Source organism: Hetaerina americana, unplaced genomic scaffold (assembly GCF_022747635.1).
Source record: "Hetaerina americana unplaced genomic scaffold, ioHetAmer1.1.p SCAF_5, whole genome shotgun sequence".
Classification (NCBI taxonomy): domain Eukaryota; kingdom Metazoa; phylum Arthropoda; class Insecta; order Odonata; family Calopterygidae; genus Hetaerina; species Hetaerina americana.
Genome location: NW_027287095.1, coordinates 13,831,275 through 13,857,220, shown reverse-complemented (window position 1 = coordinate 13,857,220; position 25,946 = coordinate 13,831,275). Strand labels below are relative to the sequence as shown.

The following is a 25,946-nucleotide window of genomic DNA, read 5'->3' as shown; positions in this document are numbered from 1 at the left end:
AAAGAAATATCTCAACTGAAAAATAGTTTTATTAAGTTTAGATTTTAAATTGTCAATATTTAAGGACCATTTTAGTGATGATTCAATCTGAACACCCAAGAAATTTATGCTGCCCATAAAATTTAGGTCCTTATCATAGAGGTTAACCAAGAGTGAGGGGTTTTTGCCAAAATATAAGCATGCTGTTTTTTTGTACATTTATTGACAATAGTTGTTTTTAAACCAATCTGATACAGTCCTGGGTTAAGATTAGGGGGCAACCATGCTTACTGTTTTTTGGATGTTTTATAAAGTCTTTCCTCTTCATGACCACACTAAAGCTCTTGCATATTTCACCCGGCCACTTGCCATTTTGATTGTCCCCTTGTGAGCTGAATGGTCACAGATGATTTTCCTAAATTTTTTCTCTTTCTATTGTCATGCATTAAAGTCTCCATGGAGCATGATCATACTTTTGTTTGGAGTCCTATACAATGTTTCCTCCAGGGTCCTGCCAAAATTCCTCTACCACCTCAGCACCTGATTTGTTGGTCTCATTCACAGCTGCATGTTCATTTGTCATTGAATAGATCAAGTTCGCTCCTCTAAAATTAGAATGACAAGTTAGAATTTTAGTGTTGAAATCAGACGTACTCCTAGGATTTGCTTGCAGATTGTAAAGCTGCTACCCAGGTATGGTATGTTCTTCATCACTCATGCCTGGCTTTCCTTTCAGAATTCAAAGTCCTTTGGACTCAACAGCTACATTGCGGGTATAACTTGTCTTGTGTAATACTGTTGTTGTGATGTTCTATTTGGCCAGGGTAACTGTACGGAGTTTGAGTTTTCCTACCTTGAGGATTTAGTTAATGTTGAGGATTGCAAATAAATCACTTTCTTATTCTTCAGTTACATGCATGTTGGTATGAGCTCCCCAGAATCCAAAATCTCATTAGCATTGTACTTGACAATAGCAGTTTGGCTGCAGCCTGGGATAGTAATCTCCTATGACTGAACTATCTGAGGTTACCATGTCCCCATTATCAACCATTTACTGATATGCAATTACAAAAATTCCTGCTATCAGACATGAAATTTGTCTAAAATATAACTCATCTCAAGGTATTTAAATGTGTTATAAATAATCAAGTTTTTTATTATCTAGTGCTTCACAAACCTTTGATCAAAAATCACAAGACACTGAGCATCATAATTATTTGAAATAAACCAAAAAGAAAACATTGTTAACTTGTTATTTTACAAATTTTTACTAATGCGAGATTGTTTTAATTAATTAGCATAGAACCTGCCTGTTAGAACCCAATAATAAAAGGATCATCATGTATGTGAAAATAGTAATGATATATTTTTCCTTATTTTCCCATGAATATGGCAATTTGATCAACATGATAGCTGGTGGCAGTTCTACGTGAAGTGCATTACCTGAAGTCCATGGAAATAGAGAATATTCCAGAAGCTGCCCTGGCCTTGTATGACCAGAGTGAAACCTTTAGAAAATACACATCAAGCCTCAACCTGACAATAGAGTGGTACATTTCAGATTTTTCTCAGACATTTTCACTGTATTGATGCATATGTGGTAGTTAAATAAATATGATAGCTATGTACATATTAATGGTCGATATTAATGGTACCTCTAATGCTACCATTGCATCTCTCCTGGGGGCTTATCTTGTTAAAATATACTTCATTTAAACATTTTGTTTTTAGGTACAATAAAATTAGGAGAACTAGCAAGCCTGTGGAATTTAAACTCGTTAAGGAGGAAATAGAAGAAATAGATGTTTTAATTGAGAAGGGTCGAAGCAAGCTGAATTGGAACTCAGAAGGTAAATAAGAGCCTATATTTATGTTGATACATTTGATTAAGAGGTTCATTGGCACTTCTTCCTTGCTTGTTAAGACCATCTCTTTTCCAAAACCTATCCAGCCCACCTAGTTTATAATTGAAATGAGATTAATGTTGCAAAAAATCGAAATTTATGTCAGAAAACTTGGCAACTGTATATATTACTTTTACTCCTTGCCTAATTTCTATATTAAATACCCCATTAGTTTCATCTAGAGAGAGACTGAAGCAGGTGGGCATGTTGATTATGCTCCACTGTTTTCTTCAGTGTACTTTGATATCTTGTATACAATAAACACCCACCTTCCTCATGAGCTAAAACCTTGACTCGGTCTAGGTGGTCTGACGAGGCCTAAAAATAATTCTTGTTGCCTCATGTGCACTGCCCTTGAAGCCTTAAACCATTCAGCATGGCCTCTCCTCCCAGCCTACTTGTCTACCATTGTGCACTTACAGGAGAAAATTTGCCTGAGTTTTCTGTAGCATTGAAGTGTTGCTTGTTCTCCATAAACAGACAGCATTATGGATCTCGGTAGGAAATCCATTACTGTGACACTTGAATTCTGTTTGCAGAGCTTTGGTCATACATTTGCTCCCTGCGGGACCTGGTGCAAAGCATAGAGCAACGTGTTCAACGGACACAGGACAATGTGGAGAGGGTGAAGAAGTACATGGGTCCATGGGGGCGGGCCCCTTTGTATGAGCGTAAGGATGGCAAGAAGACAGCCCTCATGTTTCTGGAAGAGAACTACGACTGCAAGACCAAAAGGTATTTTTCCTTTCCTCCTCAGTGACTCACCAAGCCAATGAATCATTTTCGACTATGTTTTGCCAGTATATACATGGTTCATTGATACCTGGATGATTAACAAGTTGTTTTGTATGCATGGTAGGTATATTTGGTGACTATTGTAATGATGGAGTATGTAAGTACAGCGGAACATTGATAGCTCAAACTTTAAATTAACTTAAGTCAAATTTTTGGTGGCAGGTAAAATTTGAATTACAGTGTCTTTCTTTACATTTGATATGCCACATTTGTTTTGTATCTTGAAGCCGATGACTAGATTTTTTCTCAAAGTCAAAAAATTTGATTTTCTCCATAAACCAAAACCACATTTTACTCAAAGTGGAATAAAATTTGAATATGAAAATTAGAAAAAAGAAAAATGTGTGGTACTAAACGATTTTTAATGGAGAATTTTCCATGAAGTCTAAGAATGCGTTAACCTGATTAAAGACTCAAATGGGAGAAAAGAAAAGCTGTTCTTTTCGTTGAAAATTGCCCAGCTAATCCTAATATTATACAAGAGCTCAAAGATATCCACATTATATTCTTGCCATCAAACATGATGTCCAAGCTCAAACCAATAGATCAAGGCATGATAAAAAAATTGAAAGAAACTTAGTATACTGGAAGAAATGTATCAAACAAATTTTTCAAAATATTAGAAATGGAAATCTAATTGAACACATGAATTTTTTTGGAGACAATTGTTTAATGTACTTAAAAAATGATGGAGAGAAGTGAATTGAGACTGTTGCTATTGTTTTTGCCGAGATGATTTTCTGTATGGTTATTCAAGGCGTAAAGAAGAAGACAACAATTATTCACTTTCCTAAAGAATGGTCCAGATTCCAGCAATTGGGAGCATGTGACAAAGGGGTAGTAGTAGTTTTGAGGGGAGGCGACCGACAGCTAAGATATGAGACTTGAGTCAATGTGGACAATGACTTGATGGAGACCAAGCATCCCTCAGTCAAGAAGATTACTGCTTCATCTCCAAAAGATGATAGCTCAGAGACGGAAGATGAAGGAAATTTAGTTTTTCATCATGCATTATCCAGCATTTTCTGAAATTGAGCATTAAAATAGGCTGTGACAACATTTCATGGCTATGTTCTGATACAACTATCAGTGAATGACAAAATTGTAAGTGCCAAAGGAATCCTGGAAGCTTTCGTGGAAAAAGGACAGTTACAAAATAATAATGAAACAAAATGATGGATTATGTCAAAGCTCAAGATTCCAAAAGTTTGGTTTAATATATCACATATTTATTTTTCTCTGTTTTTAATATATACTTCCTTTATAACACTTTTTACTTCAACCACTGCTAGAGATCACCATGTTTGGATTTCTGTGCTTCATTTGATTTAGAATTTTTAGAGTTAACCACTTATTTTTACATTGTTTTCATTTGACATGCTTAACTATAATTGAAAGAATTAACCCTCAAACCAAGAGCATTCCATTTTAAGTTCCAAAAGGATTTGTATGGCTTGCGCTACATTAACAGACCTACGCTGCCTTTAGGGCACTGGCAATGGTTTCTTTTCATGAATTAATTCACTTTTAAAGGTACATGGAGATAGAGGCAGCAGCAGAGGAGATTGCGAGTCTTCTCCATGAGAACCGAAAGCTCTTCCGTGTTGGCTACAAGAGGGTGGAGAGGAAGGAGGGTGCCAAAGAGGGAGGAGGGAATGACAGGGAAGAGGGTGTAATGGCCACAGATGTTGAGGAGGAGGGTGTGGAGGGGAAGGAGAACATTTGTGGGGAGGAGGGTGTGGAGGAAAAGGAGAAGGTTGGTGGGGAGGAGAGTGCGGAGGGGAAAGAGAAAGATGGTGGGGAGGAGGAGAGTGTGGAGGGGAAGGAGAAGCTTGGTGGGGAGGATGGTAAGGAGGGAAAGGAGAAGGTTGGCGTGAAGGAGGGTGTGGAGGAGGGTTTGGAGGGAGAGGAGAAGGCTGATGTGAAGGAGAGTGTGGAGGGGATGGAGAAAGTGAGTGAGGAGGGGCAGTTGGAGGAGGGGCCAAAGAAAGAGGAGGAAAGTGGAACTGAAAAGGTATTGCCTTCCTAAGGTCCCGAAATCAATGTTGTGCACAATAATAATAGTTGAATTATGTAGTTACATAAGGTTCTAAATTCCAATTATTGGTTGATCAACGGTTTCAAGAGTTCTCCTTTATTTAATGGCAACAAATGACAATTTGATAGTCATTTTGAACCCATTTCACTATAGCTTTGGTTTGCCAACTTTATTATATAATTATACGTGACTTTTTAAAATTAATATTAAGTGAATAAACTGTGTGAAATTAAGAAATAGTGTAAATACAAATATATTGTATTTAATTAATTGTGGTCAATTATTGTATTGTTACTTCCCTACACTTCTAAGTTCACATGAAAGAAAACTAACATAGGTCCTATGTTGATGCATCAGCTATTTAATAGTAACATCATCCAGGTATCTTCTTGGAAAATACCCATTAACATTCACGTATTTAAAACAAAATTGAAAATTTTCTTTCCGGATAAATGCTTTCAAAAAGTATTCAAGAATTACCCATAAATTGTTTATGTCATTTAATTAGTCATCTATTCAATTCTCCATGGGCTCCTGTAGTTGAAGTTTACCATAGTTCATGCACAATCTATTTTTTCCTTGAAATTTGTATTCAGGTTAATGGTGTACCTTATATCTACAACATGATCACTGAGAAACTAAAATAGGTATACATATTATTCTCATTCTAATCTTGTTAAGCTGGATGCTGCCTGTTCTAGTAATTCTCTTTGATTGCCAAATAAATGCTATAAAACCTGCTTGTGGATTGAAAATTTAACACTGTGCATGAAACCACTGTTTATAAAGGTGATTCAATAGAGTGATTTAGGTAGATTTAATGAATGTGTTACAGAGGATAGGTGTTGATTGAAGGGGTGGGTGACTTATCTAAAACCTGTACGTGTCTCTGACAGTGTGGTGGATGAAGAGTCAGGATGGGCAGTTTTAGGAAGGGGAGAAAGGCTGGGCTGCTCATTTCCACCTGTGCTTAGCAATGTCTATGTGGAGAAAATGATCAGGAATGAGAATAGCTGAAGATGGGCATGAAACTTGGTGGGAAATTCTTAAAATAAGTTAGGTTTGCTGATGGTTCAGCATTAATTGTCCAGGAAACCAGTTAAAATCAACGGAAAGTGTATAGAAAAACCTTTTGATAGGTATGGGATGAGTTTCAATGCAAACAAATGATGGTTATGAGGTTTTCAAGAAAAGAAAAGCTATGTTAAATTTGAACATAAGAGGGCATAAACTAAAGTAGGTGAAACCATAGGCCTATATTAGAAGTATTTTTAGACACAGAAGGTCAAAATAGCAGGGACATGAGAAAAAGAATTGCTCCCCTAGGTAAAGAAACCTTGACCAGGAGGAGGGAGCAGTTGACTAGGATGTTGAGTGAGGATGTTAGGAAAAAGTTAGTGAAAACTGATATGGAATATATTTATGTACGGCACAGAATCTTGGTCATTGAGTCAAGAAGATAGGAGTAGATTGGAGCCTGTTTATAAGTGGGCATCAAGAGGAATGGGACAGAATAGGAAATAACTGAAGTATTGAGCGTGGTAGGGGAGAAGAGAGGGTTGATGTCTGTGAGAAATACAAAGGAAATAGGAGAAGAGGATGCACAGTATTTTGATTGGTAAAATAATGTTGAAGATTGTGATTGAATAGTGAATGTTAGACAGGAGATCTAGGGTGAAGAAAAGAATAGCCATATTGTATGGAATGAAGGCAGGTAGATAGTATGTAGAAGAAGGGTATATTTTAATGTAGACTGTTAGGTTGTGTCATGTTGGGCAAGGCTTAGAATGTTACCGTATTTGATGAACCCATTGAAAACCTACCTTAAATAATAAACTACCTAAATTAATATTGAAAACTGAAACATAAATAAAGAGGAGAGGAAATGTGTGTGCTACCAGCAAAATGAAGGCTCTTGGCACTTGTTCAGTAGACCTATTTTGGGAGGGAGATCCCAAGTCATTTCCTAGAACGGGCGAAAGGTTAGTATTTTTGAATGGATCCCTTCCTGGAATAGATATTTCCTGCATAGTCTGATTAAGGATTAAGAGAAGTGGGTGGTTGGGGAATATGCTTGATGTGAGAAGTGAATTACCACTTTTTTCATCAAGGGTTTCTCTGGGTGATGGGCACAGTATAGCACCCACTTTGCCTACTCCCATGCTCCTCTCCCCTTTTACCTTCCCCTTTGCCCACTCTCCCAGAACATTTTCCTCATGCATATGAGGGACATGAGTTTTTCAATTCACACTCAGCTCATGAGTTACTGGTGTCTTGGGAACTGCCAGGCTAAGTCTGACAGTAATTTTAGAGTGTTACTAACATTTGTACATCATTGTTCTCTTATCTGTGACTCATATTCTTCCTTCTGTTGTCTCTCCATGGATGAGGAGGTTGGGGAGGCGGTGGAAGAGTGGCAAGATGTGGGGCTTGAAGGTGAGCCATGTGAGTGGAAGGTGTCGGCATGGGAGGACTACGTGAGCTACGTGGATGGAATTGTGGGTGAAGCACTCATGTGCGCCGTAGGGTGCAGGTGAGAGAGGTGCTGCCACCAAGTGGGAGTGTACCCTGGCACTACAGGGGCTGTGCAAGTGAGGCAAGGATTCAGTGCATCCCCTTTGTGCTGGTGGACAATGAAACAATCAAATATTTAAATTTAAATGATCCTCATATCTTTCATGTTGCACACAAATAAAGGCATTTAATTTACTAACCTTTAATTACAACATGACCTCTAAAAATCTTTTTAAATATTTAAAAAAATAAAATTGGAGAAATAAGTTGATTATTTTGATTGAATTATACTTGAATATGTTCCACAGGAACAGTTACCAATAGCCATTAAGCATGAGGATGCATGCAGAAAAGTACAGGGAAACTGTTGATGTACGAGGGTCATCCGGAAAGTAGTACCCGTTCGTGCTGCATGAAGTGCTGACGACGCGAGTAGCCGCTGGACGAGGTCAGATAGCTTCAGTGGCTTGTCTGCCTTCTCTGAGTCAAGTTGCGTGACGCTAGCATTGCCTGTGTTGTTTCTGTGATTGTTTACAATGTTTAAAAAAATTGAGAACGCCGCCAGTTGTGAAGTGAGGGCAGTGATTAAATTCCTCAATGCAAGAAACGTTCGCCCATGTGATATTCATCGCCAATTAAAGGAGGTGTATGGAGACAATGTAATGGACGAGTCGTCTGTTCGGCGGTGGTGTCGCAACTTCAACATGGGGAGGGGGAACACACACGACGATGAGCGTTCGGGGAGACCGTCTGTCATTACAGACCAACTGGTGAGCTCAGTTGACGAATTCGAGAGGAACGATCGGCGCGTCACAATTGATGACATCTGTGAGCATTTTCCCAATGTTTCTCGAACAATTGTTCATGAAATTGTTAAACACCATCTGCATTATGCAAAAATTTGTGCAAGATGGGTCCCTCGCGTATCTCAATGAGCTGGCGGCGAAGGACTATGCAGCAGGAATACAGAAACTTGTCACACGTTATGACAAATGCCTTAATTTGCTTGGAGATTATGTTGAGAAGTAGTTTAAAGTATCCTCTTTCAAATAAAATTTTTTATGTTTGTTAATATTTACTTTTGTGTCTTTATTTCACGAACGGGTACTACTTTCCGGATGACCCTCGTATTTAATGAAGAAATTGCAGAATCTCATCAGTAATTATAATTTTTATCATAAGAGAGATTTGAAATGAAAACCTGCTTAAACATTACTTCAGCGGTCATTTATTTTTGTATTTACTAAGCTGTATTAGGCAGACTGGTATTGGACCAGGAACACAAACCCCTTTAGGGACCTGCATGATGAATCTCTGAGTCAGTGGAAGGAAATTACAACATTTCCTTCTTGCTTCTGTTTCACTTAAATATTATAAATTAGCCTTATGAATATCACAAAGAGGAATGCATGGTTCTGCCATCGTTGGAAGCAAAGTGGGGAGGACATCCCCAAATGCCAGAATGGTGAATGGGCCAGAATATTCCTCATGCTGTCACTTAAGTCTTGACAGGCATGTTAACTGATTATCAAGAGGTATCAGAAGATAATAGTGGCACTCATGCTTCTTCTTATGTCACCTACATTTTATTTTAGGGGATGATCACCCTTATTTGTTTACCACACTGTTATTTAATCTTTTCCAGCCTGTGTCCCCAGAGATATTTCTGAATATGGTGGATATTCTCTTATTTTCCTTCTATTCCTTAGATAATCCCATCCAAATACATTTATCTATATGTTATCAGTTCTCCTATGCGATGCCTACATATATATATTTGGTAGTCTTTTGTTGTATCTTTTATAATTTTTTATGCCCCATCTCTTTTCGATCCCATAGGGTCATGGTTGATTTAATGACCAGCTGTAGAGTGGTTTTAATGGCCAATATTATTGTTACTTTATTGTCTCCCTTGAGGTAACCCATGATCTAGTAAAGAAATTCTAAGGATTTTCTAACCTGCCTGTGCCAAAGGTGTGTGTGTAATCCCAACATAAATCTTAATACAGCTTTACCCTTAAATAAAATTAGTTTTAGGCAAGGTGACTGACAGCTGAGGTCACTTGCACCATTAGGGATGAACAGGAAAGGATTAAGTGGAGAGAAAACTGGCATCAACATTAGCCTACTCTTAACGAAAGGCACCAAGGGGTCTGCAGCTTAATGCCCCATTCAACCGATGACATGCTCACTCAAAGTGCTCTCTATAAAGCACCTCAAGTAGGGATTGGGATACCACTGAAAAATATCTGCAGCCTCCAGGTTTCGAACCCGGGCCCTCAGGGTGGAAAACCAGCACATTAGCTACCGAAGCATCGTAATCCACCCTTAAATACAAACACAAACAACTTGGTTGGTGTATATCTACCATTATTTCTCAGCTCTATGTTTCTATTAGAAAAGGAAATACCCTTAAACTTTGAAATATTTAGCTTTTTGCATTGATAATTTTAATTATCAAGTTTGGAAATTTTCAAATTCACAGCCATCTCTGTTTTTTTTCAGTCTGGGTTACCTGACGCATAATATGGATCCCAGTAATTCCCTGGCCCCACTCTTTGAAGCTCGCCTTGTCCTCAGGGAGCCATTCCTCATGTTCATCCCATCACTGGATTTGGAGGAGGTGGAGGAGGTGGCACTGGAGGTGATGGAGGACTCTGATGGGGACTACGATGACGATGAAGATGATGCTGAGGATGAGGCAGGGGAAGAGGGGGCTGCAGAGGGCCTCATGGTCCCCCAGGAGGAGGCCCTCAAGAGGAGAAGGGGTAGCAGGCAGCTTGGCTTCATGACCATCATCCGTGGATTAGTCACGGACATTATCCAAATGGCCAGCCTTATCCCCCGCGTTGCCCAACACAACGACCTGCCTTGTTATGAGGTTTGCTGGTTTCTCTCTGACTTTCATCTCTCTACCTCTCTTTCTCTCTTCTTGTTCTGCCTCCTCTTCCACCCTCCTTCCTCAATTTTTTAACTATCTGAACCTAATCACAATATCTCTACTCACGTCAACATGTATGAGTACTACTCCCAAAATAAATACCAGGAGTTGCAATTTAAAAGGAGCATCATGGGGTCAAAGATGGTTAACTTTATAGACTTTATCATATAAAATCAATGTGGTGTAGGTCTGAAATCCATGGCTGTATTAAAAAGTTTTAATATATTAATTGGGAAAACCCTCCCCATGGGCTACAACCTTGACATGGAGGAAGGACTTGCACATTCTGATGACCCCAAGTGTTGTGCTGTCAGGGGCAGTGATGATAGCTTCTTGTGGCACCCATCAGATCACCCTTACCAGATAGTTTGAAGTGTAGGAGACAGACAGAAGGTAATCCACCCAACATTTGTTCCTCAGTGAGATGGCTGCCAACCCTAGTACACTGGCCATATAAGTGATGGTATCATGTTAAAAATACTATTAAGGAAGGTAACAGGAAATTATCTAAAATCTTCAGAGCTGCTATGATGGACATAGATCCAGGTATGAGTCCTGGCAACTATGGCATATGGTGCACAGGACCATGCGTTGTCCTCAGCATCGGAGATCAAATCTTCCATGGTTGTTATCTCAAGACATCATTGCAAAGCAAAATTGATAGCAGAACACAAAAGAGGATCAAAGTAGTTAGAATAGGGACTTCGAAAGTTAGGATGACATTAAGGACAAGGAAATTAGGAAATATAAAGTGAGAGAAGAAGAGGGGAAATAAAGATATTTTACGACTGTACAAGATGAGGAGGAAGGATAGCAGGGATTACTGGAGCAATAATTATGGAGTAATATTCAGTGGAGGTGAAGAGAGACAACGATGGGTTGCAACATCATTGAACAAAAAGGCAGCAAGAAGCATATTAAACATAGAGCAAACAAGTTATAGAATACCATTAACAGAAGTAAAAGTTGAACCAAAGAACTTGATCATTGTTCAGGTCTACATGCCACCAAGCAATCATAGGGAGGAAGAATTCGATAGGGTTAATGATTAGTTAGAGGACATAGTTGTGGATGTCCTTGGAAGGAAACTCTTGATAGTGATGGGAGAATGGAATGCTACAGTGGTCAAAAAGAGATGGTAGTGAGGTATGGACTACAATTTAGGTGCAAAGAATGACCACGGGCCAAAAGTAATAGAGTTCTCTAGTAGAAATTGTTTAATCAAAATGAACACTTAGTTCAAGCACCACAGTAGATGCAGGTACATATGGATAATATCCAGGGATTCAGATTTATATCAGTTAGACTATATGATAGTTAAACACAGTTTTATGAACAACATAATCAATTTGCTCAGTTTTCTGGAAGCAAGGACTAATATAGTAAAGATTTTGGCCTGTAATTTTAGACAAAGAAACAAAATATTACATAGATTAGGATAGCTTAGGTCCAGGCTAACTTGATGGCAAGATAGGAAAGGCATAAGGAGAATTGAAATAAAATAAGACAATGGAGGAATATAATATTCCAAAAGAACTACTTGGTGTTTTAGCAAAACATGGGAGGAAGAACTTTTAGGAACTAATTCGTATCATTTATGGGGGAGGGATTTGACGAGAAGATTTCATCAGATCAGTGTTCATTCCCATTCCAAAAAAGGGAAGGGCAGTGTGGACCATATGTGAGGACCATAGAACAATAAAATTCATATTTCACTCAGCTAAGGTGGTACTCAGGATCACCAATTAGAGGATGGGGAGTAGGATAAATGGTTGCTGAGGGGATGATAAGTTGGGGTTCAGGAAGGGGAGGCAGGGGTGGATAGCATAGGTGTAATGAAGTTACTAATAGAGAGGAACACAGAGCACAATAAGAATGTGCAGTGGAAACTGGCTTGACAAGCACCTTGCACAATGAGTAATTAGCATAGCAAACTAAGATATTTTTTAAAATCACTTGCTTAATGATCGACATTTTGCATTATCAGCAAAAAGGAGAGGGTAATTCATGGAATCATTGTGTGATGGAATACATCATGGAATACTTGCTGCTTCAGTTTGTCTTAGCACTCATTCCACCAGAATCTTAGTGTTGCAAGTGATCACACATTTTTCCAGGCTTGTGTTCAAATATTTATTTGTGACTTTTTGGGTAAAGTTTAATGATGTTTTGTGCATGGCTTAAAGTATCTCCCCAAAGAAAAATCCACAAGAGACAGGCATAAGAGAATAAAAATAACGGCAGAAATAAAAAGTAAAATCATTGGAAAGCAAGAGTGAGGTGTAAGCATTGTTAATCTGGTATGCATATAAAATCGGGCTATATATATTAGTGGTTTGTAAGCATTGGGATGGAAGAGGGTCCTAGTTAAGGCTCAACAGAATAAGGTAATAGAGTGGTTTTAGTCATCATCTTCTCCTGACTCCCTCTTTTATCACCATCATAGAATTCCCTTTTTAGGCTCCCTAAAATATAGTAAATAAATCTCGAATTGAGTAGAAATATTTGCCATGCTATAAAAATTACTAATTTTAGTTAACGATGGAATTAAGTTCATCTTCATAAATTTCATTTCTACTTTTTGTCAACTATTTCCATTTATTTATTTGATTTAGGGGGAGTGGGCAGTGTCCCCTCCTGGCTATGCCCAAGTAAGGTGTATATTTTAAATCTGTGAATGCCCTCATTTAGTTCACTGGGCTATAAAATGAACCTAAAAGAATGAAATACTTCTTCATAATCACACTAAGCTTACAGCCATCTTTCTCAACTTTGGTATGAAAAAGCAATTGGGTTTTACAGTGGCTACATGAATGACTTTCAGTGTCTGAATGCTTTTACTGATCTGTTTGTTTAAGTTGTAACCAGACTTTAATTGTTCATTACTTTTCTTCCATATAGGTGGATTTGGAGAACAATGAAGATGTGAAAGAAATGAGGAGTGAAATAATAGATGGAGTGAAGCAAGTTATCAAGGATGTAAGCAGAATATGCCCACCAATTATTTAATGCCTAATTTTTGGACATAGTATAAATGGTAGAAAAGGAAGAGTATATTAGCTCATACTTTGGCTCACACTCTAATATATTTTTGCTAATCACTTGCTGTAATTTTGTGTCATTGCATATTAAGGGGCATGAAAAATATATGGAAAACATGAGGAATTTGATGGAAATAAGTGTTATTTGGTATAAGAAGAGAGTTAGAGAGAGAAAGAAAGAGACAACTGGGGAAGGGGGCAGGGAGGGCTGTTTTTGACTGAAGACTTTATTGAGTTTGATGGTAGAGTGTTGGGTATAAGGCTGGTGTGCATGGTTGGGCATAAGGATGCAAGAAGTGAAGTGGGAGGAAAATTTAGCTGTGTCCAGCTATTGGGATCAATAAGAAAACTAGAGAATAATAATGGAATTTCAATAATTGGGAAAAATATGTGGAATTGTTTGATTGAAATTAGCTAGCTGATCGGGAGCATTTTCACTGTCATGAATGACTGCTGTTCAATACAGAGTTGGTCATAATTCTTTTTTTTCATTATTTATTGCGCAAAACTATAATGACTTTGCTAGCATAGCATAGTTATTTTGGTTATATACTAGTTAAAGAGATATGCTAGAGGAATAAATGGTTGAGAAAGAGAGGAAGGGACAAATGATATGTGAATATGGTAAAAGTGACCATAAGTTGAGGAATTTTGAAATCATAGGAACTGAATTGTGAAATCATGAAACTGAATGTTTGAAACAGCATATGAATATGATGTGAAATATGATTATGTTATTTGTTGCCTTGTTCATTTCCAGTGTGTGGCATAACTAATATCTACGTATATACTTGTACTTACATATCACTCTGCACATATCGCAAGGGATTCCCCATGCTAGCAATCCATATGGCCTATCATCATTCTTGCCTGTCAGCGTTGCTTTCCTTTGGTTGGTCTGGCTCTTCCGTCCTCTCTCTCTGCATCTCCTACTCTGCTGCAATGTGCTCAACACTTTTATTTTGCATGCATGGCAATATTGCATTTGGTACAATTCATCTTTCTTTCTCCGACACAGGCAAATAATTACTGTAATGGGTTTGAAGTGTACTCATACCTCTGGCTGGAGGATCGGGAGGTTTTCATGAAGCAATTTTTGTTGTATGGGAGACAGCTAACGCAGGAAGAGTTGGACTTAGTGAATGCAGGGGATGGCCTTGCACCCCAGCAATCACCCCCCACCATGGACCACTTCAAGGAACAGGTGAGAAGAGGCCCACACATGTGTATGGTGCATGCCCTATCACCATGAGAGACACTGCGTAGCAGGGAGGTGTTGGTGGACTTGGGTCATGGATTGGAAAGAGGCACTCAAGGGTTAATGTTCATGTAGAATGGAATGGACTTACCCATTCTTGGCCCAGGTTATTCCAAGGGATCATTTTAATGGTTCCGCTACCCTGGTGCCGAAACTGAAGTACTCACGAGGCCATCAAACAGGAGATAAGCCATGCTTGTCCCTTTCAACGTGGATAACAATGTACTAATTTCATGTAGCATGTACTGATTTATGAGTAAATGGGTAAGTCTTGGCAGAAAGTTAAAAGTGAAACTATAATAAAGTATTGAAAAGATGTGTAATTAGCAATGCACCATATGGAAGTGAAGGTGACATTTTGAATGAAGAAATTGATAACTCCAGTTGAAATAACTGCATGTATGATTGTAGCAACAGTGAAAACAAATTCCTGGGATTCTGTATTGCATATATATTTATAAAGTTGCTAATTTTTTAATGTATCTATTCCATTTCCTTCGTATTAAGTGCTAAATTTAATGTACTTTGATCATTTTCTGTCTGATCCATGAATTTTTCTTCGATTCTAACCTGAAAAATCACAGTATATTGTATGCACCGGTGGCTTCCAGGTCTTCTTGGCCAGGAAATGCAATGCATATATGCATTTTAAAATATATGCAATTAGGGTAATGGCATATGCATGTATGTAGAAAATGTATAGAGGTCTGACAATAGATTAGAGATGCAGCATAGTTAATGAACCTTTGGAAGAGTGTAGATTTTCAGTTGGATGGAGGGGAAGACAAATAACAAAGTTTTAACAAACCGAACGGTTTTAGGGTTAACACTGTGAAATTTATCCATGATGGAAAGGAAACAAACTATGCAAATTTCACTTGAATAGAGATTTATTCACGACCCGGGTTTCAAACACTTAATGCATCTTCAGGTGACTATACAGAGTTACATATCCTATATATATGACAAGCAATGGGGGGGGGTTAGGGGTTTAGGAGCGGAGGAGAAGGGAAGAGGGAGGGGCGAGAGGGGGGGGGAAGAGGGAACAGAGTGTAGAGGGAGGTTTGAGAGAGAGAGGGGTGTTTGGGTTGGGTAAGGAGAGAGAAGGAGGAAAACGGGGGGGGGGAAGAAAGGGGGGGGGGAGGGAGATCTCTGGTAGAGGATGGGAGGGGGGAGGTCCACGAGCCGAAAATTCCGCTGTATCCTGTGCGTCATAGTCGGTCACTGTCGTTGGCTGGGCATTGACCATTTTGCGCCACTGTTTTGGTTTGTCACTTAACTCAAGGGCGGAAGTTTCCGAAACTGCAAGCTTATGGAGGGCTTTTCTAAGAATTTTCTCTACTAAGTTGGAGGAGTATCCATTCGTGGAAGCGATGCACTTGATCACACGGAGTTCGTGTTCATAGTTGGATTTTGACATGGGGATTCTGATTAGTCTGTTAATGGCTGCATATAGGGCGGCGGTTTTCTGAGAGAATGGGTGGCAGGAGTCAGCCGGGATGATTTCATCTGTGCTGGTAGGTTTCCGATAAATGGAGAATTGATGCCTACCGTTGTTGATCTCAATGGTCAAATCTAGGAAATTGATGCGTCTCCCGTTGTCATTTTCAACTGTGAAATTAATTCTTTCAAATTGCTTCGAAGCGGGCAAGGATCATTCTTTGTTCACCAGGCATCTCCTTGAATATGGACATTATAGCAATTTCGCTCCAGAAATTTTGCACTTCGAAGATAAGGAGAGGAGACTGGACGCCCTCGAAGCGTTGGAAATCGTCCAGCATTCCCGAAGAAAGACGTTACTGGTTAACGACCAAATTCTCCCATCCCACTCCCCATTTTTTTCCATTCCCTTTGAGTCCATGGGACTACCCAATGTAAGACACTGATGAGGTGGAGACGGAATTTCCCCTTCCCCCACCCCCTTTTCCTCCCGGTACGTTGGCCTCCCCCGCAGGAGGCCTTTCCAACGTCGACCCTTGGAAACCAAGCCAGGTAATGAGGACGTTACCTAGAAGCCAGCAAAGCCCAACCGGTCAATGCCCAGCCAACGACACCACTGACCGACTATGACGCACAGGATACAGCGGAATTTTCGGCTCGTGGACCTCCCCCCTCCCATCCTCTACCAGAGCCCTCCCTCCCCCCCCTTTCTTCCCCAACCCCCCCCCCCATTTTCCTCCTTCTCTCTCCTTACCCAACCCAAACACCCCTCTCTCTCTTAAACCTCCCTCTACACTCTGTTCCCTCTTCCCCCCCCTCTCGCCCCTCCCTCTTCCCTTCTCCTCTGCTCCTAAACCCCTAACCCCCCCCCCCATTGCTTGTCATATATATAGGATATGTAACTCTGTATAGTCACCTGAAGATGACATTAAGTGTTTGAAACCCGGGTCGTGAATAAATCTCTATTCAAGTGAAATTTGCATAGTTTGTTTCCTTTCCATAACAAAGTTTTATTTATTGTGGGAATGGTTTGGAGGAATTTCTAAAAGTAAAGTGCATGGAGTAAAGAAAAGGAGGAGGAAAAGGTGTGAAAGGGGATGTAAACAATCGGACAACAAAGTCTGCCATAGAAGGGAAAAGGTTTGGATAAATAGGGAAGAAAGATGTACTTTCTTCTCCAAGAAATATTGGCTTTTTAGTTGAGTGAAGTCATGGACTGAAGAAAACATATAGAGAACAAACTAAAGTTTATGCCAGAAAGAGTCCACAAAAATAAGCACAATAGTTTCTTGGGGCCGCTCTAAACCTATAGCTAATTCATAAGCTACCCATGATTATAACAAGCATCATTATTTTTGCCCACTATATTTTACATACCTGGGTCTTGTACTTGATGTAAAACATACTGTATATGTAATACATAGTAAACTTCTGAGATGTTTTCTTGCAGACCAATATTTTTAAGTGGTGTACTATAAATGTTTATTTTATTCCTTGTAGTGTTCAAAACTCACTGAACTCCATCATGAATTATTATAGCTCATTTGGAGAGTAGAAGAGAAAAATAAGTAATTTCTGCATTAAATTTCTAATAAATTGCTAAAATTTGTATGAATGTGTTCAATTTTTAGTGAGTATAATACATGACAAAATGAAGTTGAGTTTGAACATCTAATCCAGATGCCTACCATTTTTTCAGATGCTTCCATTGCCTCATAAAATTGTGTTGCAATACCCTTATTTTTACTAAAATAACTTGAAAATTCAATGTCCCTCCAAAAATTATCGTAGAAGAAGGAGTATAGCTCTCCTCATATTCCTAATTGGTTGCTCCAACTAAAAAACAACACATTTGGACAAGGAGAATGAGAGTAAAGAAGGGGTGGCTCATTTTCTGACTGCCCATGTAGCCATGAAGCATCTGGGAGTTTAGTTCTTATCCACCTGTAGCAACCAGATGAATTAAGGGATTGCATCCAGTGAGAAGTGTCCCCCCAGTGCCACTCAATATCAAAAAATTCCAGGAGAAACAGATGTATCAGTTAGATTATGCCATAGTTTGGCAAAGATTTAGAAATAGCATCATTAACTCACAGCTTGCCGGGTTTAGATGCACATTTGATACATAATTTTATGGTGTGAAATTACTGATTATAGCTATTGCTAGCAGTGTAATTGCTGATTATAGTGAATTTATAAGACTCTGCAAGGATTCATTGTAATCATATTAAAATTTCAATTAAATCTACTATATAATCCCATTATCATGTGTTACTGCATCCATTGTGTTGCTTATAATGATTTATAACAATATAATTTGAGTTAATCATATAATTGTCTTTTTTATATCCAAGTTGGAAAATTTGGTCCAGTACATACATCTCTTTAATCTTTTACTAGATTGATCACTATGAAAATCTCTGCCAAGAAATTGAGGGCATTGAAGAAGTTGTAGTGTTCAAAGGCTGGTTCCAAGTCAACGTGAGACCATTCAAGCAGGCACTTCTCAACACAGCCAGCAGATGGGGACATATGTTCAAGCAGTTTTTAGTGGATCATGTGACAAACAGGTATTACCTTCAAATGTATTTTAACACTCCGTTTGCTTCTTGGTAGGTGTAGTTCAGTGGCTAATGTACTGGCTTCTCCCCCAGAGGGCCCAGGCTCAATCCCAGAGGGGGCAGATATTTTTTAGTGGTATCCTGATCCCTACTTGGGGTGATTTGAGTGAGCATGCCATCTGTTGGATGGGATATTAAGCTGCGTACTCCTTGGGGCCTTTCATTAAGAGTAGTCTAATGCCGATGCCAGGTTTCTCTCCACCCTTCATCCTTTTCTGTCTATCCCTGATGGCACAAATGATCTCAGCTTTCAGTTGCCTCCCTAAAACTACTACTAATACTTGGGAGGTGTGGCAGTATGATTGGGAGAGCATTCAGCTTATATGCAGAGATTCCTGGGTTCAAATACCCATTATTGATACTTTTACAAGCTCCAAGCTGAAATGGAAGCTATGGTACCATTTCCATGAGTACTGAATTTTCCTGGGAAAACTGAAGGTGAAACTTAGAAAAGAATCTGCCCCCCTCTTACCCTCTTAATATGTTGATTATGCATGACCAAGGGATCATTGTAAGTATGAGTTCAACTACACCCTTCAGGTTTATTTAGGTGGTTTTGAGTGTGTCGTGGGTTGCAGTAGTACAGAGGTAGACCATTGGACTGCTGACTGGAGGGTCCGGATTCGATTCTCAGGCAAGCCTTTCTGGGCACCCTCAGCTCCATCCAACCTGTATGATTTTTTGGGTCCCAGATCTTCCTGGGAAACCATAACCGGCGCAGGGAAAGGAACTGGTTCCCCTACTCTAATGTGTGAATTTCACATGCTGGTGGGCTTTCACCATGGGTGAACTCTACCGACACCTAAAAAACCGACCTTTGGGTTGATAACTGTGTTTATGGTTTAGGTATGTGTTATTTCACACTTAAGTTGTATCACTAAATTTAAAGCTGATTCCTGAGAGATTTTAATGCAGCTCTAAAAAACAAAATGGTTATCTCAGAAACACACTCTTTCTCAGGTGCCTCTGATGGTCATATACCTGAATTCTAGATCTCAAATGTATTTTTTTGATTCTATGTTAAATATTCCATTCTATCCTTAGGGTTTTAAGTGCTTGGGTGGATCTATCTGCATTGAACAGCCAAAAGATAAGCCTCTATACACCATAAACACAGTTATCAACCCAAAGGATCATCCAATACTAAGCCCAACGCATTTGAAATTTACACATCAGTGTAGGAGGGCAAGACCCTTCCCTCAAAATACTTTTCTGGTTCTGCTACATAGATGACATTTTCCTCCTCAGGACACAGGGCTCGGAGTCCCTTAACAATTTCTTATAAGTTCCCTGAAACTGCGGGTGATCCCACAACAGTAACTCAGTAACTTTTAGCAGAGTGATCTACTAAATGTGCATTGCAATACAGCAATTTCAGAGTATAAAAATCATTGTCTTTGACCGAGATTCAAACCCAAAGCCCTTGATATCCGGCCGAGTGTTTTAGCCATTTTAGTTACTGAAGCATCCTTGGTAGCTTAGCTGGCTAGAGGCCAGTTTAGTTTCAAGGCTGAGAGTGGTTTTAGGATGATTGATTTGAATAATGCACACATCACCAAGCCGCCTCTTACCAGAGAAATGTGGCATGTTCCTCATGAGGATGAGGAAGCTTTTGAAGGTCCACTATTCCAGTTCCTTCCGATTGGCTGTGGAGAGGAATTGGTCATTGATAACAGTGGCTTCTTAACTCATTTATGGCCAGCAAAGAAGGGATGCTCGAGTAAATACCTAAATTAGAGACCCATAGATTTGGTGTTTCATCAATAAAAAATTAATTAGTGCATGCCTTCCCTAAGGATTGGATGGTAGGGAAGGAAATGGTAAAACTGAAGTAGTGGTCACCACGTCAGGGTGAGTTCTGGGCAGTTAATTTAATATGCTGGAAGTCAGGTAATACTAATGCATATGCATTGAATAAAGGTCCTCTTGGGTTAATATGCTCTACCTGTAGGATTTACTGATGACGTAATGTGTGGAGAGCTCTGCATGTGCCAGTATCTGTTTTTTTTTCCAAAATGAGGCATTTGTATGGGGAATGGGTGATGGTGCTGTCGAGTGGCAGGGTGGATGAACTTCATAAAATTATTTAATCTAAGAAAAAAATTGTTGCTACTTAATGGTCAAAACTTGCACATTTTTAGTCATCGTAATGCATTGAAGCAGATGAGTGGAATGATGTGTGGGTTTCCTATAATTTAGTAAAATATTGAAAACTGACATAGAGGAGATGAAAATAAATTGTTGCCCCTAGATTTTGGTTATTTAGCATAGAGTATTTTAGCTATATGTGTTAGTAATGAGTGTTAAGTAATGTAATGAGTCTGGTGCTTGGAATATCCCATCCTCTTTAGAAGAATTTTTTGTGAATTTCACCCGAATTTTCCTAAAATTTAAAACTTTTTGGGCAGGATGGTAGGCTTAAATGTTAACCAACTTCAACAATGGCTTGCATGTTGGATGATATTGATTTGAAAAAATCAATTTTTTATGTAAATGGGCTTTAGATTCTCTGCTAGCAGAATTAACCGAAGGTTATATTTTTCTTGTTCTCCTTTATGTTCAACAAAAGGAGAGCCTTGTTTTGATTTACTAATCGCGTTTATTAACTTACAGCTTGTCAGACTTGTCTCAATTCATCCGGGAAGCTGATGAGGGTCTCCTACAGCCACTAGTAGAGGGGGACTACAAGGGACTGGTTGAAGTTATGGGCTATCTCATGCAGGTCAAGGACCGGGCTGCACCTTCTGCAGCAACCGCAAGTGATGACCTCTTCGAGCCAATCCACAACACAATCGAACTACTCAAGTACTATGACATGGAACTGCCTGAGGAAGTGCATGTTGTCTTGCAGGTAAACATCGTCTCTTTTTCTTGAGAGCACAAGATCATACTTTGTAAATGCTCTTCCCTATCATTTATCAGCACCTCAGCTGAACACTCAATAAAGATTTCTGCAAAGATTAAAAATATAATTATTGAAAAAATTGTCCATAGGACTTAGCTAACGCCTTCATAGTTCTACTCTTCTGCAATTGTAGCACCTCTAAATCAGCTTCATAAACCAAAATGGTAATAAGAAGCAGTTCCAGCTGATTCTCTTTTTTATGATAGCATGGCAATGCAAAGTAGCTATGTTAAATTTTGGAAAAACTGAATTTCCACAGAAAATGCTAACAATATTTGTTTGAAAATATGTTTTTGTTTAGAGAATTTGACAAAGTCTGGAAAAACTATACATACAAAGCTTGAAAAGCTCCTCTCTATTCTGAAACCATATAATTGATGAAATGCAATGCAAAAAAATTCATCTGCTCTTGCCCTCCCTCATGCTTAGCAGGATTTAACTAGAAATGATTGATTTAGGAATTGCCAGAGCAGTGGAGTAACACCAAGAGGATTGCTGTCATAGTAAAGCAGCAGGTGGCACCTCTACAAGCCATCGAAGTTACACGGATACGCAAAAAGATATCCCTGTTTGACACCTGCCAAGGTCTATACAGGGAAAAGTTCAAGAAGTCTGCCTTTCTCAAGTCAGTACCTTTTAAAATTCAATGTCACCCGTGAATTTAACATGCTCTTTCCACTGTTTTTCTGATGCATACATATGTGTTTTATTTCTCCTTCAGATTCAGCTGTGACAGGCCATATAGTTTGGTAGATGACACCAACAAGGACCTACAGCTGCTTGAGGGAGAAATGAAAAAGATTCATGAGTCAGCTTCCCTGTTTGAGGTCAACATCACAGAATTTAAGCAGCTGAAGCAGTGCTGCAAGGAACTTCGTATGTTGAAGGTTTGTGTTGGTAGAAATCGGCCGATCGGTTCACTTCTAAATATCTGTAAATAGCTTTAATATATTTATTTTCATTTTTTTATACTGTATTTACTTGAATAAATCATTCCTATTTTTTGTCTCTTATGTTGAAGATGACTTCAATGACTTGGGCAATATACCCCAACTTTGTGGCTCTACAACTTGCAATATGCATTTAGGACTTCAATCTGCTCTGTTTATATTCTACATGTCCTATTGGGCTAGATGGACTGAGCATATTGTTTTTCATCTTCTTAGTCCTCTGAAGCTAAAGTATCTGCATCAAAACTGATTACATGATTATGTGACATGTTTCCCTTTATGTTGTGAGATTGCCATGCCAGTTTCCTTTTATTTTGCTCAGCTATCAACTTATAAGAATATAATTTATGGACAAATGACTTGGAGAATTTAATCTAATAGTGGAATATTATTAAACTGGTGTCATTCAAAAAATGGATTTTGAACATATAGATACATGCATATATGCGGAGTCTGTTATCCCTTTAGCTTTCTTTTTTGCAGGACTATGGACTTGGATTTAGTTTCAAATCCCATGGCCTAAATGTATTTGACTTTAATGGTAATAATTCCATTTCTTTTCCCAAAAATTAATAATTTCATTCTTCTACCCAAAATGAGGAGACATTCATCAAGTTCACTTAAAATTTTACAGTAACTGAATGAGATTTCACTCTTTTAATGATTATTTCATTCTTTTTTGCCAAGTAAAGGATATATTTTGCCTATCTGACTTGCTCCTTTATGCTAGGCTATGTCCATCGTGGGCAAAGATCGGTGAGCCATGCAAATTATCTTAACCATTATTTATGGTTACATGCATCATTAGATGTTGTCAAAAAATATTAAAAACACAAAACAGAGTACCTGTTAACATATTTATTTACATTTTACTTAAAAACGATATCACTAAAGTCAATCTCAAGAAGTTAATTGACATTAAAAAGATTTGGTTGTTAGTTAACTATACAATTTTGGGTTTCAATGGTGAAATTTTTGTGCTATATGCAGTTGGTAGTTTATAAAATAATGTGATACCCAAGTATTTCACAGTTTTGGCTCTTAGCTAAGAGAGAATATGATGTATTTAAATAAAGTTTGTTTCTCAAATAGTAATTATTCATCAATTGGGGAATAATTCAGCAAGTATGTACTCATTTCCTGTACTCTTATAGTCAGCAAAAGTAGGAAAACTATTGCAGGCTTCAGAGTGGTAGATTTAGAGAATAGTGACTGATGTGAAGTGTTTGATATTCCTCTTGAATTATCTCAGAGTTGGGCTTCCCAGTTGTATTTGGATACAAACTTCTCCATTCCAAATTTGAATATCTGCAGCCATTTTGGATAGAGTAGCCTTGTAAGACAGCTGCAGAAACACTCCTAGGCAATATCTTTACTGTCTGTCAGGGCTTGCAATGATAAATCACTAAGCCCTGAATGTTTATAATGTCATAGAGAAGGACATATATCTTAGGAAATGAGGTGATCCAATGGCTTCAGTACATTAACACAGGAACACATATATGAGCTTCTCTACTCAATTCCAAAATCTTCTTTTAATGACCGAAATATGGTCAGATTTGCAGTATTTCCTTAATGAGCTCTTAGATAATGACTATAGCTTAAGGCAATATTACCTTACCAGGAAGACTTACATGTAGGTTCCAAAATAAAAAAAATCAAATATTTTGAAGAAGTTAATGAGCATAAACCTCCATCACACTAAAGCCAGTAAGTTGCTCTCCCATATTCTAAAAATGATGATTTCAAAACTGAGCATGTCAGATGTACCGTATTGTGGATTCCATTTGATGTACTCCATACATAAGACATGTTTAGGGGCTAATTGATGAATTTTGTTTTTTTATGGGTTTATGAATACCATTTTTTTGTTGTAGCAACTGTGGGACTATGTGCATATTGTGCAGACAAGCATTGAAGATTGGAAGTTGACGCCTTGGCGGAAGATTGATGTTGAAAACATGGATATTGAATGCAAGAAATTTGCTAAGGAGATCAGAGGCAAGTCTATCTGTTGATTTGATATTTGTTATAGTGCTATCTTTATCATTAGTATTAATTATAATCAAATTATTAATTATAGCAGTATTGCCTACCTATTGTGTAATTAAAAATCAAATGAGGCGATCAAAATAATGTTACCATGAGGAGCCAATCAACTCTTTAAAAAAATTATTTCAGACCTTCATATTTTGCATTAGCGAGGAACGGAAAAAAATATGCACTTTTAAAGTTAACTATTGAAGAAATAATCCGATGTCATCAAATTTTAAAGCCGCTGTTAACAATGCATGAAGAATCTACTAAGCTGTCGGCATATATTGTAACATACATTTGTAAATGATACAGTAGCCAAAGAAAGAATATGGCAATTTAATTGTTACTCCCCACTGAAGTGAATGAATTGAAATATTAATTCTGAGTGAAACATGTGCTGCTATCTTGCTGATAGGTGCACATTGGACTCTTCAGCATGAGGCGAGATTATTGTTTAGTTATCCTTAATCTGGGGACCAGATGCCCAGGGTCTCACTACCTTGATTTACTGGCAGCTGTATGAGATGACCCTTTGCAGGGACATCAGGATTTCGTCCGGCTCCCTCTCTTCTGAGGCTGATCTTCCATCCTGGTGGTAGAAGCCCTTGAACACCATTAGTAGTCCCATGAATAAATATGCATTTTAATATTAACTTTTCAGGAAATAATTCAAGACCATCAAATTTTGCAGTTGCTGTTTACAATACACGAAGCATCTTCTCAGCTGTTGGCACAAATCATAATAAAAATTTGTAAATGACAAAGATTAAAGATGTGACAGTTTAATTGTCCCTCCTCATTGAAGTGAATGAATGGAAATCATAATCCTGTATAGGCCACCATCTGCATGCGAAAAAAGAAATTTATTTTTAAAAATTAATTTTTTTAATCACAAATATTTCCAGAAAAGTATCCATTCCATATTGGACATAGCCTTGGTTACTTTTGGAATTTTTAGAGTGTTTATGAAAAAAATTAGAAGCCCTTACTCCATATCATATTTACACAAGTGTGTGGTTAAAAAATAAGTATATAAGGCTCTTTCACTATACACATATTGTCTCACTTTTCTCCTTGTTTTTTGCATTTGTTCTCCTGCAGCCCTGGACAAAGAGATGAGGGGGTGGGACACATACACTACCCTCGAGGCAACTGTGAAGAACATGTTGACCTCACTGAAGGCTGTGGGGGAGCTGCAGAACCCTGCCATTCGTGAGCGGCACTGGCACCAACTTATGAAGTCCACCAAGGTGTCGCTTCCCCTTCCAGGAGCTACCTCCCACCCATGGTCTTGGCTCCACTTCAGAGGGCTTTCCATATGCAATGCAATCTCTCCATTTACCTTCCCTCTCCTCCCTTTATCTCATCCAATGGTTCCCATACATACCATACTTGACTGTCTTTTTGTTTTTTACTAGTACAAGAGTGACATCCTCCCTTAGAGTATTCTCAATTTTTCAATTATTTTGTAACTTATCTCTTTGTATAGATTCCTAAGATAGGTACTAACTTGAAATCTTGTA

The 25,946-nt window shown here is 38.5% G+C and overlaps 1 protein-coding gene across 1 annotated transcript in view; it reads left to right on the top strand.

The window, feature by feature from the left end:
* The window catches only part of Dhc93AB (Dynein heavy chain at 93AB), a 169,222-nt gene that overhangs the window by 55,578 nt on the left and 87,698 nt on the right, over positions 1-25,946 (top strand). Inside the window, exons 16-30 of the mRNA XM_071591717.1 lie at positions 1,393-1,529; positions 1,711-1,829; positions 2,423-2,618; positions 4,212-4,380; positions 4,489-4,692; positions 6,972-7,249; positions 9,736-10,111; positions 13,073-13,150; positions 14,231-14,416; positions 18,311-18,480; positions 21,145-21,382; positions 21,895-22,061; positions 22,158-22,323; positions 24,264-24,387; positions 25,525-25,673. Coding sequence (XP_071447818.1) covers positions 1,393-1,529; positions 1,711-1,829; positions 2,423-2,618; positions 4,212-4,380; positions 4,489-4,692; positions 6,972-7,249; positions 9,736-10,111; positions 13,073-13,150; positions 14,231-14,416; positions 18,311-18,480; positions 21,145-21,382; positions 21,895-22,061; positions 22,158-22,323; positions 24,264-24,387; positions 25,525-25,673 — 2,757 coding nt within the window. The remainder of the gene's footprint in view (positions 1-1,392; positions 1,530-1,710; positions 1,830-2,422; positions 2,619-4,211; positions 4,381-4,488; positions 4,693-6,971; positions 7,250-9,735; positions 10,112-13,072; positions 13,151-14,230; positions 14,417-18,310; positions 18,481-21,144; positions 21,383-21,894; positions 22,062-22,157; positions 22,324-24,263; positions 24,388-25,524; positions 25,674-25,946) is intronic.